A 25,949-nucleotide genomic window follows, 5' to 3' on the forward strand; every position below is an offset into this window, starting at 1 on the left:
TTTTTTTTTTTTTTTTTTTTTCCATATATGAAGAATTCAAAAGTAAAACAAAAATTAGAAATATCAACGGTGTGTTTGGCAACCAAGATTTGGCAGGATTTCATGTGATTTGGATTTCAAAATCTTATTTTTACTGCTTGGCAAAGTGATTCAAAAAAAGAATTCGGATTTATTCAGCATTTTATGGATTTCAATGAGTATATCCAAATTCTATCAAATTTGATAAGACTTGGTGGGATCTGGATTTTAAAAACATACAATTATTTTTTTTATCCAAATCCCATCAAATTTGATAAAATTTCTAACGATATCTTATTAAAATTTTAAAATTCCAAATTCAAATATTTCTTTCTCAAAACAAGAAATTGATTTGTAAATATCATTTTTAAATTTTAAACCAAACACCAAATAGAATTTAAAATACTTGAATTTCCAAATCCAATTCAAAATCCAAATTCATAAAAAACCACACACACTGCAACAATTTTCCAGATTTTGATAATCACGATTTTGTTTTTGTTTTTCTAGGAATTTGTAATAGTTAAAAGATAGTAGTTCAAATGAGCAGTATACAGTCTAAATAAAAAAATATATCTTGCTTTTTCATGCAGCGATCTATATAAATTCACACGAAACCCTTTCAAGATTTGAATTTGTTGTTTAAACAAAAAAATGAAAAATCTCTGCCCTTTTGCTTGCCTGGTGGGTTTTGTTTCTTTGTTCCTTTCGTTATGTTTAGTAGTTACTACAAATTCTTTACTTTTATTGTGAGATTTTTCAGCTTTGCACTTGTACCAGCCCTTTTTCTCAGATTCCCCATTTATTGTGGAGATTTGGCCTCTTTTTTCTTCATTTTGTCTTTGGTGTAGAATTATTTGTTTCAGCGCACACGCATTTTCGTGCGTTACTCTGATATTGGATTGGATCACAAAGATCTCTACCTCTTCGTTTTGAATTTTATTTTATTTTTTCGTTTTTTATTTGTTCATGTATTGAGGGGTAGAGAGAGAGAGAGAGCTGGAGGTGGGGGTTCCAATTGGGGGCAGGAATCTTGTGTCACACAAGTTTCAACCAAGTAGAAGGTGAGAGTTATCTCGACTTTTGATGATTTTTTGACTTGGTTTTTGTTTCTTTGTCTGTCTGTCTTTTTAAGCTGTGATTGTGGTTTGTTTGTGTTTTTGCATCTGAGTCTGTAGAATACTTTGATTTCAGGAGTTGATTCAGTCTGCGCTCGCTTGGTTTTTTTTATTCTTGGTTTGGGAGGGGTTCTTTCGACTGCTTTACTGGTTATTGTTCTTCTGGATGCTTGAAATTGGCTTCTTGAAGGATATTTTATAGTTTGGGCTTGACGCATGGCTGGTATTGATGTATCCAAGTATGCACATAGTCCTGTCCATAAGGCTGTAATTTTGAAGGATTATGGTGGCCTTAGGAAAATTATAGATAGCCTTCCCCATCTTTGCGACTCGTCTGAGATTTATACTGAAGCACAATCACTTTCGGAGGAAGCTAAGGCTGATGCCATATCTGCGACAATTGATCGACGTGATGTTCCTAATCGAGATACACCACTTCATTTAGCTGTCAAATTTGCTGATGAGACTGCAACCGAGATGCTTATGCTTGCTGGGTCAGACTGGAGCTTGCAAAATGAGCAGGGGTGGAGTGCGTTGCAGGAAGCTATATGTAATAGAAAAGAAGCAATTGCAAAGATCATGGTTAGACTATACCAGCCATTAGCTTGGGCCAAATGGTGCAGAAGGTTGCCTCGGTTGATTGGGACGATGAGAAGGATGAGAGATTTTTACATGGAGATTACATTTCATTTCGAGAGTTCAATCATCCCTTTCATTTCGAGAATTGCACCGTCTGATACATACAAGATTTGGAAGAGGGGTGAAAATTTGAGGGCAGACATGACTTTGGCTGGTTTTGATGGTTTCAGAATCCAACGTTCTGATCAGAGTGTTCTGTTTCTTGGTAATGGTTCGGAGGATGGAAAAGTCCCACCTGGGTCACTTTGCATGATTACACACAAAGATAAGGAGATTATGAATGCTTTAGAAGGTGTTGGTGCTCCAGCTACCGAGGCAGAAGTGAAACATGAAGTGACTGCAATGTCTCAGACTAATATGTTCAGGCCTGGGATTGATGTGACTCAAGTTGTTCTTATACCTCAAAAAACATGGAAGCAACAGGAGAAAACAGAAATGGTTGGTCCATGGAAAGCCAAAGTTTATGATATGCATGATGTGATGGTGAGCATTAAATCAAGGAGGGTCCAAGGTGCTATGGCCGATGATGAACTCTTTAGTTCTTCCAATGAAAATGAAACTGAGAGTGAACTTGATGATATTTTGACAGAGAAAGAGAGAAAGCAGCTTGAGGCTGCTCTTAAAATGGACTCAACAGATATAAGCATTGAAAACGGTGACGGTGTTATTGTGCACCATCATAGTTTCTATGAGCAAAGAGATGTACCTATTGAGGACATTAATGGTTGTGGGAATAGACAAACCAAGCAAGAAAAGAAGGGTTGGTTTAGTGGTTGGAGAAGACAGGAAAACAAGCAAGAAATCGAAAGAAAAATTACTCCACCAAGAAATTCATTGTGTGTTGAAGAGAAAACTAGTCTTTTTGAGGAATCTACTTCTATTCGACAGAGTAAACCAGTTAGGCACTCTATGGAGGTGGTAGTGAAGAGGGATGAGAATTGGAGAAGAAGAGAATCTAAAACTCAGTCATCAACAAATTCTGAAAGTTTAAATGGTCACAAGGATGGTACTTGTGAGAATGAGTATAAGAGAGGTTTGAGGCCTATTTTATGGCTTTCTCCAGATTTCCCATTAAAAACTGAAGAACTCCTTCCCTTGCTCGACATCTTAGCAAACAAAGTTAAAGCCGTACGTCGATTACGAGAGTTGCTTACCACAAAACTTCCCATGGGGACTTTCCCTGTTAAGGTGTGCCCCTTATGCTTACAGCTTACACTAAGCTCGTTAAAATGATATAATAACTTGCATGCTTTGTTTTATCTTATATATCATGTTTGAACCGTGTGAATAAAGTCCCTTCATTAGTACGCATGTTTACCAAATTTTTGGTTGATATGATTGATCCTTGTTGATAAATTACCTTTTCTAGTATTTCACAATTGAATGTGAATAAAGTACTTTGTCATGATTTTAAATTTTAGTTGAGAATCTGTGGTCATCACATTCTGCACATATTACATGTACATTGGCATTGAGGGGCCTTGAATGATGTACTAAAAAATTCTTGTAGAAGTGTTTGTGTTATATTTTTTGTGCCTTGTCATGTGAAATTTTAGTCTTTGTAAAATGTATCATGAAACATACCATCATTTAAAATGAGATATGACCATATATTGCGGCGACAAATTATTTTGAGCACATAAGAACTCATCTGTGGGATTCTCTACCTCAGGAATTTGGAATTGTAAGATTTGCAATAATTCATTATAAATTTGTGATATATTGATCTTCATAATCTTCCTATTATTTTGGGAATTGTGACATTTTCAACAGTGGGCTGGTGCTGATATACTTTTTCGGAACTCATTGTTTCATTTTCAAGGATACCAAATCCTCAGTTGGGAATTGGTCACATGAAAAGAGTGTTGAGATCAAATCTAAGGGGATGAGGACAACTAGTTCACAAACTTTTTTATAGTTTTTCTACGTACTGATTTTTGGGAAGGTTACAGTTTTTCTCTTCCAGTATGCAGAACCATGTACCTACAGGGTGATGTATTTTTAGTAGTTTATTCAGTGCTTCAACATTCTTTTCCACAACTTTCTTATCCTTATTTGTTGTTCTCAGTTATTAACATTTATGTTTAATATATTTCCTGTAAAATGACATTGGTAGAAACTCCCGTGTAACTCTCATAGCCTGGCTCTTAGATGCTGAATACAACATGATGGCTCATAATAAGATCTATTCTAGCGGTGAAAACGATAGAAGAACCTTCTTTGGATAAGTTATAAAGTTCAACGAATTTTGAGTGGTAGATAAATATTAGGAAGCATAAGTCAAAACCAAGATGCAAAAGTACACTGCTTGAAAATTAATTACGTTTTGCTGGATCAAAATGATGGGGTATTTTTTCCTTTTGAACAATTTTCTCGAGATTGGTGCAGTGGGAATGGAGAAGTTTGTGAAGAATTCCGCATGGGTGCATAATAGAGATTAGGTAGATTATTAGCTTACTGTGGGGAGATAACAAAGAGGTTGAAGAGAAGTGAAAAAGTGATAGAAAGTTGCTTAAAGAAATCTTCAATTATGTGGAAGTCTGAACAGATACATGGTTTTAAGAATGAGGACCTGTGTTGGTGTTGGTGTTGGTGTTGCAATGACTAGTATATGTGTTTCATAATAAAACTAAGCTATCATCTTTGTCTGTCAAACAATTTCTTATGTTATATTTCATCGACCTACATCTTATTGTTAATATATTGAAGTGATCATACCTATTTGATATGTTCGCTAAATTGCTTTTAAGAATATGGATATGGATGGGTAACAGGTGCTCATAATGACTACATGATATTGAATGCCGTGTGTAGTGGTTCTGACAGTTGTAACAAATTTTATGATTATTAAAATGTGGGTTGTGATATGAGCTTTGATATGCAGAGAATTTTAAGAAGTGATGTTTATTGGTATTTTTAATCATGAGTTGTTTTTAACAACATTGGTATCGCTATGTTACTTTAGAATATAGCTTAATGACAACATCAGCTATCTCAGATACTTCCCTTATCCCTTTTGCACTTGATGAAGACATGTTTTTTTTTCTTCTTGTTTCAGGTTGCCATTCCAATCGTCCCTACGATCAGGGTGATGGTTACATTCAAAAAATTCGAAGAACTACGACCTTTAGATGAGTTCTCGACTCCCCCTTCAAGTCCCACAGGTGATGACAGAGAAAGTCCCAATGTGATCAAATCCTCTACTTCCTCCTGGTTCCAATGGATAAAATCCCCATACCAACGTGCCGGCTCTTCTGTCGGTTACTCCAGCAACAAAATCGAAAATACTCAAGACCCCTTCGCGATTCCTTCCGACTACACATGGATTACTGCTGAAGCCAAGAAGAAGATTATGCAGGAAAAGGTCAAATCCAAGAAGACCAAAACCCAAAAGTATTAATGATGTGTTGAAATGTCAATAAGTTGATTATGCTAACTTTCATTCTTAGGACTACATTATTGTGTTAGAAATCATTTGGGAGTGTATAAAATGTTTTAATCTGGTTGTCGTTTCAACTGTGATTCCTTGTAACACATAATAACGCTTGTGTTTCTTTTACTCTTTAGTGGATTAAATATTGTATTTAATTCCGTGGTATCATTATTTCGTTGTAAGTTTGTATTCATTTGTCGTTGGGACTGCATTATGTATTAACAGTAGTTATTGTCTCGACTATCGTCTGTAGTTTATTTTCTTCAACGTATGGATTGATTTGTAATATTCGTGATACGCCATGGTTGAACACACTCGAATAACATTATTATTATTAGACACAACTTTTGATTTTGTCATAAATAGTCGATTCTACTATTGGTATAAAAGATCAAAATCAGATGTTCGATTCTCATAGACGGTAAGAATAATGGTTGAGTTTAAGTGAATCACCAGTCTATTATCTAGTATAACCATTTTTTGTATTACTATGGTGAAATGATCAAAAGATGACATATGAGTTTTTGTATGATCCAACAAATATTACCACTTATTTCTTCTATTCCTTAGTTATTGCATGATCGAGGACAATTGAACAGCATATATTCTTACATATTCGAGGCGTATAAGGGTTATCCTACTTGCAGTAGAGTGACAAAAACTATCTCAATAAGGAAAATACTCGAGTTTACTCTAAGTGATAGTAAAAAAAACCTCTTATCATGTAGTGAAAAAATATTCGGGTAAAATATCCAACGATCGATCAAATGATAGTTTTGGTAGATAGATCACTCGATTTTTATACTCTGGAACATAGGCAATTGTGAATTTGATAGGAATTTTGAGGTCCTACTTCACTATTTGAATAAGGCAGGGAATATAATATACATACTCATACCTTCATCATTGAATTGCACACCTACAAGAGTTCCCTACACCTCCTAGTTCCCCATCGTCTGAAACACTGAAAACAAACATATGGGGGAAAAATAGAAATAATAAATGTGCCCACGAAAAATGGAAATATAATAGTAGCACGAATGCAAATTCTAAATATAGTATTATACGACGGCCTATACATGGGCGGACCTAAAATTTTTTTCCAGAGAGGCAGATTTTTACACGAAGAAATTTATCGATAAAAAATTCATGAGTCAAGCTATTATTTATATATTTTTATGATACATGAAATATTTTTAATATGTAATTCATGTTTATGTCAATGCATATTAGTAACCAAAATAAAAATTAACCCATTGTTCAAATAGTTAATAAAACGACACAAATTAGAATGCACTTTATCAATTTAAATAAGAATCAATTTATGTTACAATAAAATTTATTTAATTGATGAGATTATCTAAAAGTTAATAATAATAATACCCAAATAGATAAGTATATATAGCCTATATGGGTTGAGATAGCGCGAGCTAATAGTCCCGCATATAAGTCTGTCCCTTGGCCTATATAGAGTTCTTTTTCTTGGTTTATGAAATTAGTCAAAATTTGGTTTCGATCCAATAATTTGGTTTTTTAATTCTACAAATTTAGTGAGATTTTCATCGAAATATTTAGACAATAATGTTGATATGATGCTGAAATAGTCGCATTGCGGTAAATAATCACGTCAGCAATACATTAAAGATCGGATTAAATGTGAAAAATATCAAAATAATAGGATTAGTACTTTAGGCTAAGTCTTATATATGCTTTTTAGTTTCTTCTCTTTTAATTAAAAAAGTTTGTAAATATGTTGTAATTATTTTAATCATATATTTTATCCCTATAAAATGAAAATTAAATCTTCCTCATGATCCCTCAATTGATAATTTATTGAAAATATAAAATGTTAATCCAAAATTAATTATCTTATTTTCCCGACTCAAATAACGCATACACCACACACAAAAAAGTTTGAGAAAAAAAAGAAGATTAACATCGTGACACAAAGTCTGTGTATATTATATACTAAAATTTGGAAAATAAAAATAAAAATAAAGAGCCAACTTTCAAAATTTCTAAATTATCACGTATGAAATTTCGTTTTTTTTTTTTCACTAATCAGTTTAATAAATTACTATTATGTTCATGAAATTAAATTAATACCCATTCTTTCCAAAATTAAATTAGTTCTAAGATATATATATAAAGAAAAATATATGAAGATTGTACATACATACGTACCTAGGCTCAAATTCTTGAACGTGAGCAATGTTTTTGCCATGAGCATCCGACCAGCTAACTCTCCTCATCTTTGGATTTGCTATTTCATCAGAATTGTCAACCATTCTTGTTTTCTTGATATTACTTTTGAGAGGAGGAGCAAATGTTTCAACTTCTTCTACCCCATGTGAGACAATGCCTAATCTACTCCCAATGGCGCAATTTGATTCTCCTCCATCTTTGGTAAAGAATTTTTTTGGGTCGTTGTAGTCGAGTTTGAGTCTTTTCCTATCCTCTTCTTGGGTATCTGAGTTTCTTGATGCAACATAGCACGAGCACACTAGGGAGGTGCACTTGCCGTGCGCCGGCGTCGCCAGGACACAAGAATATTTAAACCCGAAAATCCTAATAACAGTAAACCCTGGTTTAACCTTGTTTGGTTGTAAACTTTGCCGTGGAGATATTATAAAACTTGTATGGGTAGTTGGTGAGATTGGGAGTGAAGTTTGTTAAGGAAATGTACTTCATCTAGTATGAATATATCTATACAACATGCATATCTTTGTTGTCTTGCTTCACAATTAAGATAATGCGTTTAGGGTTTTTGGTGCGGTGAAATGTTTCATTGTTTGACCTGAAAAGAAAGATGTAGGACCAAGTACTTATCTATCGAAAGTTACAGCGAAATAGCTGTCAGAAATGTTATCAAACGAAATGTCTACCATTATACAAAAAGTTAGGACTAAAAATACCATTGCAATTCTCAACTTCACAATAACTCGAACACCATGTTTCAGTAACTCTGCCACATATTTAGTCACATACAAGAACATGAACGATCGCGACTACTCGACAGAAGACATTCTCGAGCCTTGTCATGATACACAAGCCTTATGCTGATTGATAGTTGAGCTGATTTTTCGAATATTTGATCGTCTTAACCAAAAAAATACCAACCTATTGCAAAAGTTGACATTTTCAGTAGATGTGCACGTAATTTAGAATCAATGATAACTTAATTACAATCATAGATCATATCTGCATGCGTCCACTGTGGGTTGTTTTCTTTTCTTGTGGCTTTCTACTCATTACCACAATGGGACGACCAGCAAAAGAAACAATATAAAGAAACTGATATTAAACTGAGAGCATGCGATAAGGGCCCTTCTAATCATTACAAACTATATATATATATATAGACTCTTATTTTGCTCCTAAATATTCTTTATTTTTCTTAACTTTGATAATGAGCAAGACTAGCAGCTAGCCATGAATAAATAGTTAACATATCTACTTAATATAATGAGTAAGACTAGTAGCTAGCCATACAAAAATAGTTAGCATAGCTTGAAAATAACTTTTCTGGTTTACGAACGTGTCCAATTTTGGATTTTAATCCATTAACTTGTCAAACTTTGGTTTTAGTGCACTAACTTTTAATTTTCAACTATTATGGTTCAATTGCTGACGTGGTGCTGGATATGTCAGCTTTTTTCGACGTTATATAAGCATTTTCGAGTGCCGCATCAACAATCTGTCGAAATAGGACCAAGCGCAATTTTTTTTATTACTGTATCATAACCGAATTTTGAGTACTTAGTTGATCAAAACTCAAAATAAAAAGTTAGCGGACAAAAAAAATTCTCCCTACTTAAAAGTCACTCATAAAAGCTTAAATTTGCAGTCAAAATAATGTTTTTATTATAATTTGAGCTTATCTATATCGAGAGAATGCAATGTGAGTATCACAATATATCAATAAACAGATGCCTATAACAATATTCAGTCATTTTTGGTGTTATACATATACAATCCACAAAATTTGGTCCAACAATTCCAGACATTTAATTAATTAAGAGAAAATTATAGTTTTAATCTGACACTTATTTTTGTTGATTTACGGTTTTGGCCATCTATGTTATCGACTTTCAATCTTACACCATTACTTTTTTTTCTTTTTTGGTAACCTTATTCTTTTTTTTTTGGTGGTACTGATGTGACACTGATATGACATCAATGTATCAAATGTGAGCATTCCATAGAAAGAAAATACTAAAATTTTAAACATATGACCATTATTTTTAAATAAAAGATACTTGACAAAACTTCAATTTTGACAAAATAACATATCGAAATCAGAAAGAGGAAAACATAAAAGAAAAAAAAAAAAAAAACAAACAATTTTTCACTAATTAATTCGAAGTAATAGGTTATCTATATTTTGAAGAAACCACATTCGATATGATACACATATTATCCAAAACGTGTAATTAAATTATATCCAACGAAAATGCTCGTCGGATTTTCATGAAGTTGAGGAGGTGTCGGTCGAGGGAGACAGACCAAAAATATGAAAATATTTTTCATATTTTGTCTTGTTTATAAACATTTATTTAGTATATTTTTTTTGAATTATATATAATTCTGTCTTATGTAATTAAGTTGAGGTAAAAAGACAAAACTATATAATAATTGCTACATGTAGTTAATATGTAACCATCAATTCAGAATAATAAATCGAATTTGTATATACGATAAGCGTAACTACGTTATTCCTATTACCATTTCCATTATTTTTTGTACTTATAAAAAACAGAAAATTTTAAAAAATGAAAATATCACTAAATTTCCACATAATCATAAATTTGGGTAATATTTATATATAATTGCAAGCTCGACACTTATATATTAAGTTTCATGATGTTAAACTCAATCATCTGATTTAGCTAATCTAGCTACTTGGATTGATCAAAATCAGTATTTTATGTTAAACTTTTTAGTTTAACATTTTTTTCGTGCACATCTAATGCATATGCCCTATGCATAAAATAATAGTACTGTAAGAAATTTTAGTTACAGTTAGCGTGCATTACAATTATTCAATTCATAAATAGGAAATCCATGCACTCATGCAAGTGACAAATCCCTGATTAATGTGGACAAGATCTTATGCACCCAACTTACAACAATTCCAAAATTTTCATCTTATGATCCTCATAGAGTTGAAAAGAGATCACAATATAATTATACTCATCTAATAGAACTATAGTAGGTTCTTGTAAAATTGTAACTATAAATTTTATATTATAGTGGAAACAATTTAAAGAGTTTATGTGAGGATTATCCAATGAATTTGTTTGACGAGCACATATTAATGTGTACAATTATACTTACATATGTGAGGATTAAATATGACAATATATAGTGCAACATAAATAGGTGTGATACCCCTTACCTCCATCAGGGACGGATCCAGGAATAAGAGGGGAGGGGGGGGGTGGTTGGGGGCGCTTGAAAAAAATTAGGAGAAACTATTATGGGTTATTTGTTTTTCTGTCTTTACGTTGTGCTGGAAAACCCTTAATTTGCTGTCACCCATGGAAATGGCTGGCCTGGACTAAGACACTGGTAGGTGGGCTGAAATTTTAACTTAAATAAAAAAAAAAAAAAAAGTGAGCTGGGCTACAGCCCAATATAGCCCTCACATGCATCACCTCCATGATATTGTAACCGCCTAAGTAATGATGATTAATGAGTAATAATGGAGACTAAAAGCTACATTATGTCATTTATTTGGTTGAATAATGCATTTTAAGATGATGTTAATGACCATGAATACGTGCTTTTAAGAGGAAATTAATGAACATGAATAAGTGTCTTTAAAAGGAAGTTAATAACTATAAATAATGACATTTAAGATGAGATAAATGACCATGAATTAACTAGCATTTCACCTTACCTTTGGAGGCCTATATATAGAGATCCACAACATGCAAGAAAATCACATCCAAATCACACTGAAATTTCAAGAAAGAGTGTTGCCAAGTTATCGAGTCAAAGTTCTGTCAAATTCGAGTAACATAGGCTTTCCGTTCAGGCGATCGATTAGAGAAAATTCTAGCAAAATTTTCAAATTTTTGGAGCACATTTATGTAATTGAGCTTTCTGTTTTAACTAGAGATATATATTTTAAAACCGACCAGCATATATGTATTATATGTGTTTAAAATTTGATTTATGAAATCTGTATTTCTGAAGCACTGAAACTTTGTGAACTAATGAATAGAATATATAAGGGACTGATATCAGTTAGCCATGAAATTCATAATTTGTTCAGTGCATAATTATGATACATGTTTATTCTTGAAAAGTAAGATTTTTTTTGTATATATCTGCTATTACTGTTTTTGTTGAAAAAAATAATTTTTAAAGACTGAGAGGAACTTTTCTATTTACTGAATGACGACCATATCACTTACCTACTCTCAAATAAGAATCAAGACCAGTTAAAGGACTAGTTTGGAAATTCTATACTTCTGAACTTTGCTGTTTTGAAATTATGTGATTGTAAGATAACGTCGGTGTCATACATCTCGGTCTCGAGGCGTGACAATAAAGATATCTAGCAAGCAAGCCAATGTCATTCTTATTAGAAGGCTCGCCAATTACTAAAAAATTAAAGACCGCAGTACTAATAAGTGTATTTTACGATTGTCACCCAATATGAAGCAATATTCTACATAAATTATATATACCAAACTCAAAGTCTTTTACGCGGAAATGTGAACATACATATATGGGATTCCAAAATAGGCATGTTTAATTCAATTTAGCTCTGCTCATGCATAACTTAAGCAAGATAACATTTTGTTCTTCTTCCTATACAAAAGCTCTACCAAAATTTATTGCTTGGGATTGTGCGGGAACTAGCAAGAATTAAATTCTATATAAAATTTTATGTCCAAAAAAAAAAAAATTCATTATAAAAATTTCCTCCTTTTTCTTTTTCCTTTCTTTTTCTTCTTTTTATATAATGATCATTACTTTCTAAAGTAAAAGTGTTAAAAAGTACCATGCGCGTGTGCAATTGATTTAAAGTCGTGATTTGTACTCATAATAAGATGGCGGATATAATTATGCTGTCTCTATTCTTAAAAACTAATATTCCCACAATAGGTATCATAAAATTGACAACCATTTGCCAATTATGAATTATTCGAAAATTCTTAAATTTTTCCTTACTTTGTAAAATTATTTAAATTTGTTTCCTATGCAAATAAATTTAAATAACCATTCTATATATTAATATTAGGCAAAATACTAATTTTCGTCATATATCTTTTTTCTTATACAATTACAGTGTTCAGTATTTTCAAAATTGAGTTTTAATTCTGTATTTTCTAGATTTTGGCAATTTCAAATATTTTTCATTAAAAGTGCCGATGTGATACTGTATATGTGAATGACACATCAACATCAAGCCAGCGTTTCGTCGGTGACATATTAACACCACGTCGAGAAAAGAATCAAAATTGCAAATTAAAAACACAAAGATAGCAGACTAAGACTGAAATTTGACAACATAGATCTATGACCAAAATCAGAAATATGCCAACATACAAGGCCGAAATTATTCATTTTCGCAATATTATGGAGAAAATCTCCTGTAACATTTTTGTCTAACAATTTGTGTACCACCAATAGAAATTTACCACGTGTATTGCTTATAAAAAATTTTAAAAATTTATAACTCATTAATTAAGTATGTTACAGAAAATGATATATTGGTGTAATATTTGCACAACATATTGCAAATTTTGTGTTTGATTTTATATATTTCATTCAACATAAACATTTTATAACTAGGATTTTACAAAATTTGTTTTGGGCTAGACCCGACTCGAATTCATTAACCCGCAGTGTTATATAGCCCAATAACAACTGGAATTTAAAGTTGGGCTCAGCCCGTCGTGAGCACAGAATCTGAAAACGCATTTTTGACCCAACTTTTCGATGCCTGTTACTTGGATTCTCATTCTTCTGCTTCTTTCAAATCGATCGGTTCCCTAGAATGAACAGGTACGAAACTAATATTTCTTTGATTTTTCGATTAATTAACTATTTGGTATGTCGAATTATTTGCTTCTCATTTTTTTCCCGATTATATTATTTTGAATTTATGATTATCCATGTTGGGGTTGTATCAGATATTCAATGAATTAAATTTGGTGAACCATGCTTAGTTGCAGGGATTATTCTTCACCGGTTCTTTTAAAATTTCAGTCTACATTTAAATGGTTTTTTGAATTTTTTTTTGCTCCGAGTTTCTTTGATGCTGTGTCCTGCATTTTAAGATATTAATGGGTGACAAGAACTGGCGAAATTAGCTTCTTGTGGTGTAGAAAATGAAAGAGGTTGAGCCTGAATGCGAACTGTATTGGAGCCATGATTTTGAGATGAAATTTGATATTTTTGTTACTTTAGAATGTATCTGTCAGGTTTTCGTTTTTCTCGTGTCCAAATCGCTGCGGAAGTTTTAAAATTTTATTTTGATATTCAAAATATTTTTTGGATATTCGTACGGTTTAAATTAAATAAACATTCATAGTATATTTGGTATATATATTTAGTGAACAATTTTCACTTGGCTCCAACTACTCCGGTATTAACGGATGTAACTCTTGTTGTAAATTTCTACGAACTTTCTTCAAGAATTCTTTTATTCGATCTCCTAATCCGGTCCACGACTGGAATATTTGTTCATCTTCAAAATTGCACTAGAAATTTTGAAGAAGTTTTTTGGAGAAGAAATATCAAGAGGAGCAGAAGAGGCTTAAATTCTTAATTTTATTCAAGGGATGGCCGAAATCTTTAGAGAATATGGAGAGGCAATTTTCGAAAATTGCAAGTCTTATGGAGGCTAGGGTTTGTGTCTCCTTTCCCTTTATTATCAATGCATGACCTAATTTCAACCAATATAGATTTAGGCCTCTTAATTAATATTAATGGGCTTTGATTAATTAATTAGACTAGGAATTAATCAGAGTCCATTAAGAACTTTAATTATTTAGTATGTTAGACTTGTAATCCTACAAGCCCATTAAACATACTTTCCACTATATTTAATTTAATATTTAATAAACTCAACTTTTGAGTTTAATAATAAATTCTCAAATTTTATAAATTCAATTCCTTGAATTTATTCTCTCCAAATTTTAAATATCATAAATTCAACTCCTTGAATTTCCTATCTCATAAATTCAACTTTTTGAATTTATTTTCTCAAAATTTAATTATTATAAATTCAACCCTTGAATTTACTATATCATAATTTTATATAAATTCAACTCCTTGAATTTATTCTCTCCAAAGGAACAAATGATCCAGTGCTTGTGTGATCCTCAATGGTTCAGGGATACAACTAGCCGTGGTTTCACAATTCTTTGTGATTCAGGACAATTTCCTTATTCGGGCTTACCCCAATTTGCCCCATTTCATGCACCAACATTTGGTCATGAAAATGTTAGAAATCATTTTCCGATTAAATCCATCGAATCATGGTAAGAGCGTCTAGTAACACCGTCCTATGATTCCTTAGGTATCATTGATAGTGCCTGCAACAACCAGTCAGTTATGATTAACGTACATTACGGTCCCTTCATCTCATATATCCCGATTGAATCTGCAACCATTGGTTCATCGAGGGTTGCATATTAGATTCAATAACTATGTGATACAATCATGAAATATTCATAGTGTCATCGCATGCACAACTAGAGAACTCTTTCTCTAATGTGCATCTCACACTCTGGTCAGAGATTTTATGCACTATTATTTCGATAGATCACATAAGATATCCACACCCGTAGGTGAGTGGTGAATTCCCGACTACAATGCACTGACTCCTACATATGTCGCAATTGCACCCAACCTCGCCACCCTGTGACTCTCGCAGAGTCGGTAAACGAGTCAAAGCACAATCCTAGTATGCAGAGTCTCAGTGTTGTTTCGGGTCGTAAGGACTAATTATGTACAATCACAACCACAGACTTTTCCTCTCGATGAATGATAACCACTTGGAAAGTCCGAGGGTGGGATGTTCGGTACAATCATCGTATGATTACCCATCTGCATGATTGGACATCTCTATGCCCTTACCACGAAACACGGTACACAACATCACAAATGCTTCTCTCAACCTCAAGCGGCCTTTATCCTTATTTTTAGGCGGCTGAATCGACTAAGAATGAATTTAGAATATACAATGTTTACGAATGAGTTTCAAGATCGAATTACGATTCATTTGTATTAAAGTATAATTAATAATTTTATCTATGCTGATTGCATGAGTATATAGATAAAGCAAAATGAAACCATAAAAAGTTAAAATTATATTAAAATAAAAATTGTTTATTACACTTGAATCAATAAATTCGCTAGCCAACCGTTGGATTGCAGAGCATCTACTCTAACAATATCTTGATGCTTATGAAGCTGCTTGTTTTTTCCTTCTTGTTTGCTTGGCTCTTTTTATTAATTTTCATTGAAAACAATTTGTAGATCACAATCATAAATTTTAAGAGCCAAGATTTTTTTGTTTTCGATAAACTGATTTCCGTGAATGCAATATGAGTATACATTAAAGGGGGTGTATTCAATGGAGTAGATTTATTGACTTTTAATGACTTTTGTAGATTTTAAAACTCTAAATGTATTCAATTAATACTTTTACATACTCTATAAAAATCTAGTGGTATTCAAAATAGACTTTCATAGAGTTTTAAAAAGTCAAGTGATATTCAACATTGACTTTTAAAACTCTATAAAAGTCTATATGTATTCAAATTTTCAATAGAATTTTAATAACTTCATGGAATTCATTAACATACAAACATTAAAGCATAAGGTACAAATATAAATTGTCAAAAATTGTATTTGGTTCAACCCAAAGATTTGGATGGATTTTTAAAACTTCTAACTCATACACAAGCTATTTATTTCACTTTCTGTCGCTTCACATCATCTCTCTTCTTATCTTCTCTCCTTTCATCTATCACTATCACTCTCTCAAATTTTCGAAGTGTATCTATATATTTATATTTTTTCATCTTTCATTTTCAAAATTTTCATTTTTTGGTGATTGTTCATTTAATAATTTTTTTATTTTAAAATCATAGGAAATTTTGAATTCTAGAATTGATTTTGTGATTTTTAATTTATGATTTATACAAATTAATGTAATATTCAATAATAATAAAAGATGATCCAAAAAAATGTCGCTTAATTCTTAATAATTGAATAGCCTCGCAACACCATGATTTTTAAAATTCTTTTTAGCATTTTCAATTAATATGTAAGCTATAATATTGTTATACAAAATTATATCCACATAATACTAAATAATATTCTTTTCACATGTATATTATCAATTCAAAAACAAGGTTACAGATTAATCAATTGATGTATTTTAAAAAATTTACAAACATGCATACATACCCACATATATACACATATAAGGATTAAATGATTTAATTTTTAAACAAGTAAATTTATTTACTAATATAAATATTGAAAAATTATTTCAAACAGAATATGTTATATTTGTCAATTAATTATTGGTTCAAAGAAATTAATAGAAAATAATATGTTATAATTAAGCACAAAATTTATTAAAAAAAAATTCACAAAAGTCTATAAAAATCTTGCAAAAAAGTCTACATAAATCCACATAAATATGTTTATAAATATGTGAGATTCTGTAAAAGTCAATAAAAACATATCAAATCTATAAAAGTTTATCATTTGAAAAAGTCATTAAAAATCATCAAAACTCTGAATTGAATACACCCCACTAAGTGTTTGTTTTTTCAAATTTATCTCTTTGGGTCTTGTTTGTCTACCTATTCTTGTGTTTTATCGTCACATATATGGTTTTCGGTTTTAGGAAACTTGGACCTTGAATATTCATTAAGTTGGGGACATTTTGCAAAATATTGCTTGTCAAATTTGAATAATAAAAAATTACTTCCGTCTTACTAAAAACTTGTCATCATATGATTAGGATCATGTCTATTTATACAAATGGAGGTCATTATTTTAAAATTTATTCTTGACTAGGGCTCTTTGTGACAATTCCCCTATTAACTTGTCTCTCTCCATATGTTAGTGAATTTCAATTCCATATGATCATTGAAGTTACCCGACATTATGAGTATAAATAAACAAACTCGATGTTTGGATCTTTCTTGAATGTTTTCTATTTGGTGTTTGGACAAGGATAATTACATGTAGAGTGGCATTCGATACCCATGTCTTGAAATTTGCACAGAGAACTCTATGCAGCGGTGCAGGTGTAAAGTTGCCTGGTTCTGACAGTGATCAAGTTAGTCTCATCTTTACTTTACCTTTCTCTATGATATTTTTTCAACTTCCAGTACTTTCAGAAAGAAGACGAGTTCTTTGAATCATTTTTGGGTATTGCATTTTGTGATTCTTGCCTTTACAGTTGTTGTTCTCATTCATTTGCATTATTTACGCTATAAATTTTCAAAATGTTTCCATGTAATTTCTCCTCCTCGAGCTTTGGGATTCATGGTTTTTTATATAACTGCTTATCATCAGATACTATTCTCTTGAATGAGATGAGGAAACTCATTTTGTTAAGTCAATTTAAAGGTGCCTTTGAAGAGTGGAGGGTAAAATAATAATGGGATTCCTATTTTTCCCGATTCTTCATAAATATTACTGTATCGTGCTTCATATTGTAAGTCATAATTCTTTCTGATCAGTATTAAAATTAGAAAATAGAGATTCACAATATACAAAACAAAGGAAAATGATCAGAAAATTAGTCCGAATTTTTTCTGTGAACAAATACTTTGGTTTAATTTTCTAGTTTTCAGTTATTAAACTATTTATTGGACATAATGGAATACTATAGCTTTTGTGAACATTGAGCAGTTCTACTTCCCCCTTTTCTTCTGAAGTGTTTTTCCTTCATTTAGTTTTTTTTGTTCATCATGTTCTGATGTGCCTACTCGTGCTTGGGAACAATAGTAGACTTACCACTTACAAAATTTCATTTTTTGGAGAACAATACTCCTTTAAAAATCTTTGGAGTTGGATGGAGCACCACGACTTTTTGGCGTAATGTTGATGTTTTATGTGCTATGGATACCATTCTATACCGTTTCTCCAACTTCTGAAGTTTCCTACGTCAATTAATTGGTGTTCTTTGTTTTTGAGCCCTAACCTTTAACTTTTTTGGTTTTGTATATACTGATCACTTGCCATTAATTGTGAAGATTTGTTGCTCGTTCCGAATAATTTTTAAGCTTTTATTTTTTCAGGTCTTCTTGTATCTTAGGTTTCGTCAGCGTTGAATAGTGATATGAATTCTCATAGGCTTTTTTTACCCTATTTGAAGTGTTTTTTCACAAAAGTAACTCTTTAATTGTTGTCTATAACAAGGAGCTAGCAGACAAACAGAAATTTTCTAGAGATGATTGTGTGTATGATGTTGCTATTGTTGGAGGTGGCATGGTCGGCATGGCTCTGGCATGTTCTCTGGGTATGTGCCATTTTATTAATACTGCTGCAATGTCACAGGATTTGGGTTATTATATTCTCATTAGTCTTGCTGGTGTTTTGAGATTTTCGTATGGCCTTTAATGTTCACTTACTGAACTTAGATGAAAAATCTTGATTTTTACTTTTTGAAGTATTCAAGTATGACTCTTAGGCACCTTGTGTGGGGCTCACTGACATGCAATTATAAATAAGGAATTTAGTTTACCTGATTCAGGTCTATAAACTTGAATGACCTTTTTTTTCCAAAATAAAAAGTATCAACATGATACATATACATTGACAAATAATGCCATGTACAATTCGTCTCATATGTTTGATAACACACTCTTATATAGAAATATCTCGCTAATAGCTACCGCCACAAAATATAATCAAAAGGGTAGCTACATCTCAACCTAGCTCCGCAAGTTGTCCTTCCAGCCCTGCTGTCTCGTTTAAATTTGACTCGAATGCATGTAAAATCAAAACTTAAGAAGGTGGGCTAAATACACTAAACTCAAGTATAAAGGAGACAAAGTAGTTTAGTTAGCCATAAATCAAATGTAAAGCATATGTCGTGGCAAAGAACACTCTTTGATAGCACTACCTCTTTAATAAATCCAACAACTAAATGAATACCATAAACCATCACTAGAATACAATTCATGTCTTTAACCATGCATACCGAAATACCATACAAACACATGTGATTGGAATACCAGTGGGGCCTTAACGCTCATCAGCTTCTATTCACCTGAGGCCAGGAAATTTAGTTTACCATATCGCGGCTATAACTATCATCAACTAGTGGAATGCCACCGGGGCTGGGAAACCAAAGCTATTGGAATACCATAAAATCATAACTATAATCATCTATTGGCCATGTGCTCCAACTTTCCAAACCTGTTTTTTGAGCTTTGACATTGGCAATGTGCTCCAATTTCAAGTTAGAACTTTGCACATGTCATGAAGATATATATATTTTGTTAAAATGCATGTGCATTTGAAAAGGAGCTTAAAGTTATTTAAATTCTCACTTCTTTATGTGACTTCCACTTAAAAAAATTGTGAAGTCTGTACTTTGCAATGATGAAACCTTGTTGCTCATTTATTTTATTCTTGAAGTGTATGACCGAAGACATCTTTATTTTACCATTTTGCCTCGCTGAACTCTGTTGCATATTGGAGAAGAAAGATTTTATAAGTGTTGATGCATGCTTACCAATTTTATATAAAAAAGTAAATGTTCTTTGTGCAATTGAATCATATATGAATATATTACACATTCTTGCAGCAAGCTCGCCATTGACAAAGCAACTGCATATTGCTATAATTGATAGCAATCCTATTTTACTGAGTAAAGATTACATAGAGAAAGAGGATCCTCCAGATTCAAGGGTTAGTACAGTAACCCCGACAACTATAGAGTATTTCAAAGGTAATACTTCTCAATTCCTATATTCTATTGTATAATTTTGAAATCTAAGAGGAAGTGCAACAATTAACTTAGAAAATAAAAGCAGCATCATGTAAGTTATAAGGAACTTGTTTGTTGTGATATATGCTACTTAGTCTCGGAAAGTTGAAGATATGCTGGGTGAATTGTTCCTCTAAATGCTACATAAAGAATCGACAATTTACTTTGGCTTCAACCTGTTTATGTTAGTGGCACAATCTAATCTGAATGCATGATGATTAGTTTATTTTTAAGTGCATGTGATGTTTCGATTTACTTTTACTTTTTTGGTTGTACCATCCTTTGGAAGCATACGATGGCTGCATTTACTTGAAGCCTGTCTGTTTCTATGTTTGGCTGAATTTAAACTGTCACAAATATATTAGGAAGATGGTGATCTGTCTTCTAAAAATCTGCAGATAAAACCAATATTACAATGTTTCTTTGTCTTGAAACCTACACTGGCATGTCTTGATTATCCAGGAGTAACTCCTTTCGAAGAGAAATACGATTCTTTGTCGAAGATTTATACCTGATTATTAAGTTACATCTGATTTCACCTTTGTATTCCTAGCGATGAATTAATTGGTTTGTTAGGCAACATATTTGAGATTTCCTTTTTGTCCATTAGTTCACCCTTATGCAAACCAACACTTAATGGTTTTTCCATTGAAACTCAATTTTGCATCAATTTCCTATGCTGCAACTCATTGTTTCTTTGCTAGGTTAATATTTTATTTTGCGCTCCTGAGATTAAAAATAAACATCCATCTCAAAACTTTAATGACAGTGAGTCCTTGTATGGATTGATGATGTTATAAAATCCAAAAATACAAAAACCAAACTGATGAGTAGGAGAAGCCTGGTGGGTCAGTATAAAGGGAAAACCTTCCATTTACACAATTCTAGAGAATTTTGGCTCGGACTTCTTTATTTTTTCTTGGGTTTTATATGGGAAGTTGTGGCAAGGTTTCTTAATGAACTATGCAAGTATGATATCTGTTCTTTTCAGATATTGGGGCCTGGCAATATATTGAACAGCATCGACATGCCTATTTTGATAAGATGCAGGTAATGGCATTGTTGATTTTATATGTTGTCCGTATGATTGGTTTGATCTACTCCTTGATGTCTCACACCTCGCTGTTCGGGGTGTGGTAAGTCGATGCTATTATGCATGAATATATTGATTGAAAAACGGGTCTAGCAATTTAAATGGGGAATTGTCTTTTTTGGAAGTGGTTGAAGTTTGCATTTTAGAAAAATCACATAAAAGTTTAGTTTCTTTCATATGTTGGGGTGTTGGCCCCTGTCAGCTTTGAGCATGCCGTGCTTAGGGAGCAGGATTATTGTTGCACCTCATATGATTCCGTCTATCCCTTGCTTTCTGTCGCTTTTTTACCTTGCAATGAAGCATTTACCTCCAACTTTGTAATTTCTGAAACATGGATTGATGACACAATCAATTCCGCTTAGCATCTACATAGAAGACGTTAAGACACACATCTAGTCCTCAAACATGACCTTTGTGAAGAACGTAGTTATTTCCAAGTTCCATCTATCTACCTTTTTCCTCCCATTAAAAGGATCAGTTTCAATCTTTTTGTTAATTAGAAACGCAAGATCTCATAAAGGACTCGTATCGTTGGCCTTTCCTCGTCGATATGTTGCCATTATAGAAACCTGAACCTGTGACACCCCAGTTGAGTGGTGTGGAACTTTCTGGCAATAAGTAAAATGGCATATGCTAAGCATTCAAAATACAAAGTGTCAAACTTCAGGGACAACATTTGGTACTAATCAGAGGTTTCTGGTTGAAGTTTCTCATGAAATCAAACAGTGGCTTACTTCCAGTTCTATCCAGCTATCATGTTTACCCTTTTGCACATATGAAGTCTGGAGTCTTTCCTTTAATTGAGTCCCTTCCACATTTAGCATTTCTACCCTTCAATGCTCAAGCTAACAATATCCTTGTCATTTTAAACACCATTTCGCTTCGATTTTGTTAGAATGTGTTTGGATCGAAAAATTTTGATCCATGATTTCAAATTCTATTAATCTCTATCTCGTTTCATTTGATCTTTTGTATTGATAATTGTAAGATTTCAAATATATCCATCCAATATCAGTGTCATCTGAAATCCCTACCCGAATTTTTCCCCCAAATTATATGTTTTCATCCAAACACAACCTTCAAGAATCATTGTAATATTTTAGAACACAATTGTGCTATTGCACAGCATCCCTTTAGGATTGTACACCTGCTTTGTGTGCCTTTTCTCTCTTCATTGACTTGTGCTTGTTCATATGTATAATAACCATGCCTAGGTCCTCTAACACTTCGTCATTGCAAGAATAGAGTTCCTGATTATTTAGTACTATTTATGTCTGAACCTTTTGAGCTTCCACTTTTAGGTTTGGAATTATACTGGTCTAGCATATACAAGATACAATGCAAAGGATACAGAAAATAAGTACTTGGGTGAGAGAAAATTCAGCAGTTTGGAATATCAGTGTCATTTGAAATTCGTCCTTGAAATTTTTCCAATATCAGTGTCGTTTGAAATCTCCTTGAATTTTTTCCCCAAATTAAATGTTTTCATCCAAACACAACTTTCAAGAATCATTATAAAAATTTATCACGCAATTGTGCTATTGCACAGCATCTCTTTAGGATTGTACACCTGCTTTGTGTGCCTTCTCTCTCTTCTGATGCGTGCTTGTTCATATGAACAATAACCATGCCTAGGTCCTTTAACATTTCGTCATAGCTAGAATAGAGTTCCTGATTTTTTTAGTACTATTTATGTCTGAACCTTTTGAACTTCCACATATAGGTTTGGGATTATACTGGTCTAGCATATACAAGATACAATGCAAAGGATATCGACAAAGAAGTACTTGGGTGAGAGAAAATTCAGCAGTGTGAAACATCTCATAATCATAAAGTCAGTTCTCTTTCTTGCAGATAACGAGTTTTGGCCTTTCATTCAGGTGTGTGGTGGAGAATAAAGTGCTTCACAAGTCTCTTTTATCATGCATACAGGTACTTAAATTTATGGTGTGTACTGAAAAATGTTTTAGCATAGATATTAATGGTGCTAGACACACCAAGGATGTAGTTTTGAGAGAACAATATTTCTTATCATTTCTACGGGGTACAACTACAAGACAAGAATTATGCAAGTAAATGATGCAAACCTGTAACCACTAAATTAGGGCTAACTCTTAGTTACCAAGTCTCCTAAAAATAGAATTCCATAATTAGTATAATCAAATCCCTCTAAATCCTCTCTTTTTATCAAACCCTTAAATTTACTCTATAATTCTACAATGGCGACGAGGGGTATTGATACCCCAAGGCACAGGGTGCAAAGTCAACGAGGTGCAAGGCACACAGCTTTGTTTGAATTTGATGGAGTTGTTTGATATAAAAGTTTTTACTTTAATAAGCCTCACCTTTGAAAGACGCCCACCTTTTTGCTTCGCACCTTGAACCCCAACACCTCTGGCCACCTTGCCCTTCAAAACTATGGTTTTGTTTGTTTGAACGAGTTTTTGAATTGTTTATCATATGAAACGGAAGTTTGTTCATCTACAACTATTAAATTGTGTTTGGATGGAAGCATTTCATTGTGGGTTGGATTTAGAAGAACAGATTTGAAATGATATTTTTAATTAAGCATCCAAATTAATCGGAACAGTTAGAATGAATTCGCCAACTCCTTACAATCAAACACAGCTTTAATTAATTACTTAGTTCATATTGAAGTTTGGCATCATTTTCCATCTGACAATATTGTTCTGGCAGAACTCAGACTTTCGGCAGAAGATATATCCTTTCAGGTTAAGTACAATGAACTTACAACCAAACACTTCATCAAGTCCCCATGGATGTTCAGCAAAACTCGAACTGAGTGATGGCAGTAGCTTACGTGCTAAATTAGTGGTAACTTTCAATTTGATGTTATAGTACTGAACATCTGTTTTGGCTTAAGAACCTTTTTATTATTCTTTCTTGCACCAAGCTTGCTTATGTCACAGGTTGGAGCGGATGGGTCAAAATCACGTGTTAGGGAGTTGGCGGGAATTGATACTACTGGATGGAAGTATTCTCAGAATGCCATTATATGTACGGTAGAGCATACCATAAAAAACGGGTGTGCTTGGCAACGATTTCTTCCCCATGGTCCAATTGCACTTCTACCCATCGGTGACAACTTCAGCAATATTGTTTGGACCATGACCCCGGAAGAGTCATTGGATCGGAAATCAATGCATGAGGGTGATTTTTTGAAAGAAGTAAATCGGGCCTTGGATGATGGCTACGGTCCACATCCCGAATCACAATTATTTGGTGGGAGAGGCGTGGTTTCGTGGCTAACAGCAGATGCGACAACATCTGCCAAAGAGTGCTTTGAAGTGCCACCCAAAGCCTTAAAATTAGCCTCGGAAAGAATGGTGTTCCCATTGTCTTTGATGCATGCTAATTTCTACACTTCGAAACGTGTAGTTCTTATTGGTGATGCGGCACATACTGTCCATCCTTTGGCTGGTCAAGGAGTTAATATGGGATTTTCTGATGCATTTTCTCTTTCGAAAGTCATCGCAGAAGGCATAGCTGTGGGGTCTGATATCGGGGAGGTATGCTACAGGCCAAGCCCTGGGAAAATATATCGCGTATATTGTCGTTAAAATTTTAGTGTACCCCATGAACGACAGTAACAATAGCTGTAATTATTCAGTTCTAATATGTTTCCACTGATACGCCTCGCAGAGTGTTTTATATATTTTAATTTCGAGTATATTAAACCATTATTCAGTACCTTATCCTTGTTATTTTCATTCAGGTATCATTGCTTAGGAGATATGAATCAGAAAGAAAACCTGCTAACTTGACAATGACAGCAATCCTAGATGGGTTTCAGAAGGCGTATTCTGTTGATTTTGGTCCATTAAACGTTCTGCGAGCTGCTGCATTATTTGGCGCTCATCATATTTCTCCATTGAAAAGAAACATTATCTCATATGCCTCAGGCACCCGTCAGTTTCCTCTTTTTTCGTGACTCTGCTGTTAAGTGAGCGTCCTTTGAAGGTAGATTCTGCTTCAAAACAACTCATACCTCGATTTCAGATGAATTAGTTCACCAGTTTGTCTTTATGAAACTCAATATTTCCGGGGTAGTAATCATGTTCATGCGTTATTGGCTCTAGCTCAACCATAATTACATGCCAACAAGGTGTCCTATACAATATAGATTGTCAAACCCGCTGGGTGTTCTCCGTCCATTTAACGTAGAACCCTTGTGATTTAACGATTTATATTGGATAAGGGACATAGGGTACACCCTATCCGTTAGGGGCTAGCTGCATTCGGTGGCCGATGATAAATCCAAGTTGCATGTAACCCCCCGAATAAAATCAATAGGGTAATAAGTCAAGTCCCTTTATTTTTCAAGACACACGTAAAACCCGGTATGCTTGACTTTATGGCTGCATACGCTTGAAATGAAGTGATTTTATTTTCTTGCATATAACTACAGTAACAGATGCAGTGGTTTTAAACTTGTGTTTTAAAGTATGAAGGATTTTATTATCGTATTAATATTGCTTAGGGGTAGGGATGTAAATGAACTAAACCGTTCACGAGCTATTCGGAACTCGGTTCGATAAAAAGCTCGTTTGAGTTTGTTTGTTAATCATATCAAGTCAAGCTCGAGCTCGACAATTTAATCAAACCAAGCTCAAGTCTGAGGATATTCGGTTCGTGAGC

General features: G+C 33.1%; 2 protein-coding genes across 5 annotated transcripts; both read left to right on the plus strand.

The window, feature by feature from the left end:
* Positions 1 to 589: 589 nt before the first annotated feature.
* On the plus strand, positions 590 to 5,451 carry LOC140963649 (uncharacterized). Of its 3 annotated transcripts, XM_073423060.1 has the most exons (4): positions 598 to 706; positions 1,006 to 1,082; positions 1,197 to 2,963; positions 4,834 to 5,451. In XM_073423060.1, exons 3-4 carry the CDS (start codon positions 1,353 to 1,355, stop codon positions 5,173 to 5,175), a joined length of 1,953 nt encoding a protein of 650 aa, XP_073279161.1. In that variant the 5' UTR covers positions 598 to 706; positions 1,006 to 1,082; positions 1,197 to 1,352; the 3' UTR covers positions 5,176 to 5,451. The 3 variants fall into 3 exon arrangements, with proteins under 3 accessions (XP_073279154.1, XP_073279167.1, XP_073279161.1); XM_073423053.1 differs by having other exon boundaries at positions 590 to 1,082; XM_073423066.1 differs by having other exon boundaries at positions 590 to 1,082; positions 1,213 to 2,963.
* Positions 5,452 to 13,121: 7,670 nt separating this feature from the next.
* On the plus strand, positions 13,122 to 25,620 carry LOC140963670 (uncharacterized). Of its 2 annotated transcripts, none has more exons than XM_073423076.1 (10): positions 13,122 to 13,230; positions 17,428 to 17,533; positions 18,622 to 18,721; positions 20,015 to 20,158; positions 21,189 to 21,247; positions 23,014 to 23,081; positions 23,171 to 23,222; positions 23,988 to 24,125; positions 24,221 to 24,820; positions 25,027 to 25,620. In XM_073423076.1, the coding sequence occupies exons 1-10, from the start codon at positions 13,223 to 13,225 to the stop codon at positions 25,240 to 25,242; spliced, it is 1,491 nt and encodes a 496-aa protein (XP_073279177.1). In that variant the 5' UTR covers positions 13,122 to 13,222; the 3' UTR covers positions 25,243 to 25,620. The 2 variants fall into 2 exon arrangements, with proteins under 2 accessions (XP_073279177.1, XP_073279185.1); XM_073423084.1 differs by having other exon boundaries at positions 13,174 to 13,230; positions 18,632 to 18,721; positions 25,027 to 25,616.
* The last annotated feature ends 329 nt before the right edge of the window (positions 25,621 to 25,949 follow it).

Source organism: Primulina huaijiensis, chromosome 2, assembly GCF_012295235.1.
Source record: "Primulina huaijiensis isolate GDHJ02 chromosome 2, ASM1229523v2, whole genome shotgun sequence".
NCBI lineage: Eukaryota > Viridiplantae > Streptophyta > Magnoliopsida > Lamiales > Gesneriaceae > Primulina > Primulina huaijiensis.

What these genes read in the sequence shown, in the direction of transcription:
- LOC140963649 (XM_073423053.1), top strand. Translation starts at nt 1,353, where the DNA reads ATGGCTGGTATTGATGTATCCAAGTATGCACATAGTCCTGTCCATAAG. An exon ending in TGGGGACTTTCCCTGTTAAG is followed by an intron (nt 2,964 to 4,833) that starts GTGTGCCCCTTA and finishes TTCTTGTTTCAG; the next exon opens with GTTGCCATTCCAATCGTCCC.
- LOC140963670 (XM_073423076.1), top strand. An exon ending in CTCTTTTATCATGCATACAG is followed by an intron (nt 23,223 to 23,987) that starts GTACTTAAATTT and finishes TTGTTCTGGCAG; the next exon opens with AACTCAGACTTTCGGCAGAA. An exon ending in TGGGGTCTGATATCGGGGAG is followed by an intron (nt 24,821 to 25,026) that starts GTATGCTACAGG and finishes ATTTTCATTCAG; the next exon opens with GTATCATTGCTTAGGAGATA.